At 53.6% G+C, this 3,511-nt stretch overlaps 1 protein-coding gene across 1 annotated transcript in view; it reads right to left on the bottom strand.

Moving 5' to 3' along the window:
• Window positions 1-875: 875 nt before the first annotated feature.
• Window positions 876-3,511, bottom strand: part of HOXA9 (homeobox A9) — a 3,668-nt gene continuing 1,032 nt past the window's right edge. Inside the window, exons 2-3 of the mRNA XM_015558128.1 lie at window positions 3,359-3,508; window positions 876-2,294 (exon numbers count right to left, since the gene is read on the bottom strand). Of these exons, the coding sequence (XP_015413614.1) occupies window positions 2,056-2,294; window positions 3,359-3,508 (389 nt within the window). The 3' untranslated portion in view covers window positions 876-2,055. The remainder of the gene's footprint in view (window positions 2,295-3,358; window positions 3,509-3,511) is intronic.

Raw genomic sequence — 3,511 nt, 5'->3', positions numbered from 1 at the left:
TTCCCCTTTTACGTGTCCGAATCCAGATACCTTTGCAGAAGTCGCGGGGGGATGTAGGGGAGGGGCGGGAGCAAGAAAAGAAAAGGGGGAGATGAGGCCGAACCCTCCGGTCACATCTAGAAGGCGCTCGGGCTCCGAGGCTGTGCCGTTCCCCGCAGCCCTTTACACCCCATAAACAGTAACAGCCCTCATTTTCTTTTATGGCGCTCCGGCTCCTCGCTTGCCTGGGCCCTGCCTCTGCCAGGACTTGTGCTCGGGGAGGGGCGCGCGGATCAGAGCCCAGCACCCCCGGCCTCCTGCCGAATAGGAGGTGGGGGTGCAGGGGCGCAGGCCTACGTCTCTGGAGAGCTTGCGAGCTCCCAAACATCTGTTCCCGAAGCCACGTTGTTGGGGCGATCGGGCTCCCGTTTCCCTCCTCGGAGACTCTTTAGAAAGCAGGCCCTCAGCTCGTGGTCCCACTGCCCCCACGCCTCCCCCCACCCTCCCAGGGAAGTCCTTGCAGTCTCCGTTTGGGCAATTCTTGGGGCGCCAAGATGGAAGAGTGGTGCTGGCCAGTGATACCCCAGATGCCAGCCCAGCTCCTCAGAGACCTCCTGGCCTTCTGGCAAATGGACACAAAGTGGGGGACCCGGCCTCGCCGCCCCGTCTTCCCCGGCTTTCCTCCGCCTTCCTCCTTTACTCCGCTGTTCGGGCTGCTGAGCAGCCGGCCGTGCGAGCCCTCAGGCCAGCCCGTGGCTCTGCCTTAGGTTCCAGCTCCCCAAAGCCCCGCAGAGCAAAATGGAGGTTCTGTCCTCTTCCACCCCACAGGGCCCCACCCAGAGACGATCAAGGCCCCCCTGTCCCAGGAGAAGATGCAAAGAGCTGACCCGCAAAAATAAAATAAAATAATCAATATATTTTATTTGGCAAAAAGTTAAATATCTCAACACAACAATTTGGTCAGTAGGCCTCGAGGTAACTATTGCAAAATATACAGTGTATGTTCAGCCCCCAACGGAAACCCCAGATTCGTCAAGAATACAAATCTACCGTAGCCCACTGGCAGTTTCACAATGCATAATTTATTATCAATAAAATTAGCTCCATTACAGTATCACTTTCCCCCAGTTAAAATTAAACATAAACCATAGGTAGTCACCTTCTGCACATACGTATAGCTCCGAATTTCCTCCCTGTTTGTCTGGTGCAAACACAGTATTCAAGCTGGTCTGATTGCTTTTTCTTTCATATGTGGATTATATACACTAGACCAGACAGGTCTATAGAGCATGTAGACACGAAAATGCCTGGATTTCAAAAGTGGAGAAAACCATGAATCTATGCACCCCAGAGAACCCTTCTTTAAAAAAAAAAATTATTTCACTGAGAAATCCTTACAGCTAATTTACAATCAAAGGCTAACAGCCTAGTTATACAGAAGACGTATTCCACTACAGAGCTATACTCTATGCAATTGTCTCCCCATCATAAACAACCTGAGTTCAAATTGAATTCTATCTTTCACAATCACAACGGGTGTGTCACCCAGCACAGAAGTTTGAGTCACAAAAACATAATTACCACAATAAAACACAGTGTTCAAGTATCGGGCAGATCGCTCTGCCGAACAAAGAGAAAATTAAATTAACTACACAGACTAAAATCTATACAGCCCGCCGCAGTCAACAGTTGTGCATTATAAAAAGGTAGTTGTTTTTTTTGTTTGTTTGTTTGTTTGTTTTCAGTCAGGAACAGGTAGATTTTATAAAATATATACAAGGTAGCGTACACACAGCCATCAGCGCTAATGCCCCCTTCTTCTTTTTATTTATTTATTTATTTATTTATTTGTCTTAACAGAAAATGGAAAGCTTACAATACCTCCTCCATGAACGCGGCAGGCCAAGGAGCCAGCCTGAGAAAGGTTTGCCAGGGGGAGAGATGAGGCCTGGAGTTTGGCCGCTTTGTGCGGGGGGTGCTGGAGGCTTGGGTAGTATGGGGGTGGGAGAAGGGGACAGGCAGTCCTTTCTCTTGCCCTCTCCTTCCATCTGCTTTCCGAAATGAACTCAAGTAGCATCACTCGTCTTTTGCTCGGTCCTTGTTGATTTTCTTCATTTTCATCCGGCGGTTCTGGAACCAGATCTTGACCTGCCTTTCAGTCAAGTTGAGCAGTCGGGCCACCTCGTACCTGCGGTCCCTGGTGAGGTACATGTTGAACAGAAACTCTTTCTCCAGTTCCAGCGTTTGATGTTTAGTATAGGGGCAGCGCTTCTTCCGCGTGGAGCGAGCGTGGAGCCAGTTGGCAGCCGGGTTGCCTGCAGGGGTTGGGGGGGAGAGAAATGGGATTTAGAAGGAGAAGCACACCCCCCACCACCACCTGGGCTGGGGGCTGGGGGATCTTCTGGGGCCTCCGGCCACCGGCCACCGTGCAGGATGCTGTTGAATTGGTTAGGGAAGGCGGCAGAGCCTGGGACACAATGGACCCCTGGCAGACAGAAGCTGGACGGTCACTTACAATTGCGCGCAGTAAAATCTCCGCTCCCCTCCCCTCGGAGGCCCTCCTTTCTTCTCCTCGGTGCTCCTGTTCTTTCCTCTCCCCACCCACTTTCAGAACATTGTGTGATGAGTGAAATTGGACAACGGATCTCCTTCTTGCCAGGCAGGGGGAAACCATACTGCCCTGTATTCGCGTGGCAAGATTAATATTCTCTGCTCCCTCGCAATAACTCTGTGTCCTCCCTTCCCCACCTTTCCTTCTGCTCTCCCCACTCCTTGTTTGACCCTGGAAGGCCGTGGGAGCGCGCAGGCCTATATTTGGCCCCTAGAAGCCCTAAGGCGGTTGATCACTTCTCCAGTTTATTAGAATAATCTGGTCTGGGGGCCTCATGGCCCGGTAACTTGCAGCCTCATCTTGGGCAGGATTTACACCGCCACCGGCTGACGACAAGAAGTGGAGGGAATCGGCCGTCTTCCCCAGCGTCCGGGCGCAGGCAGGCAGCCACCGCTCGGGGATCATTTAGTCACAAAAGACTCTGTGACGGACGCTGCTTTCGAAGAACGGCCCAAAGGATCTCGGTCCTGATCCGGGGCAGCAGCGAGAGGGTGGCCGGTCTTGGCGCTGGCCGCAGCACCCGCCCCGCCCCCTCGCTCGGTAGCAGCCACCTCCTCCCCCCAGCCCAGCGGGCCGCTTGTCAAAGCGCTGTGCTGTGGGCTTGGGGCCTCCGGCCCAGGCATCCCAAACTGCAAACTTCTGGCTCCGGGCCTCTGCTCGGGAGGCTCCCAGGTGTGCCAAGGCGGGCTCCAGAGAAAGCTGGCGGGCTGGCAGATCCGGGTGGCCAGCGTGGAGGCGGCAGCCAGTTCGGAGGGAGGAGACACTTACTGGGATCGATGGGGGGCTTGTCTCCGCTGCTCTCATTCTCAGCATTGTTTTCGGAGAAGGCGCCTTCGCTGGGCTGTTTTTCTCTATCAACTGGAGGAGAACCACAAGCATAGTCAGTCAGGGACAAAGTGTGAGTGTCAAGCGGGACAGTCA

This window comes from Myotis davidii, unplaced genomic scaffold (genome assembly GCF_000327345.1).
Source record: "Myotis davidii unplaced genomic scaffold, ASM32734v1 scaffold168, whole genome shotgun sequence".
In the NCBI taxonomy this organism is placed as follows: domain Eukaryota; kingdom Metazoa; phylum Chordata; class Mammalia; order Chiroptera; family Vespertilionidae; genus Myotis; species Myotis davidii.
The sequence above is the reverse complement of the archived record's forward strand: the minus strand, read 5'-3'. Positions and strand labels throughout refer to the sequence as shown.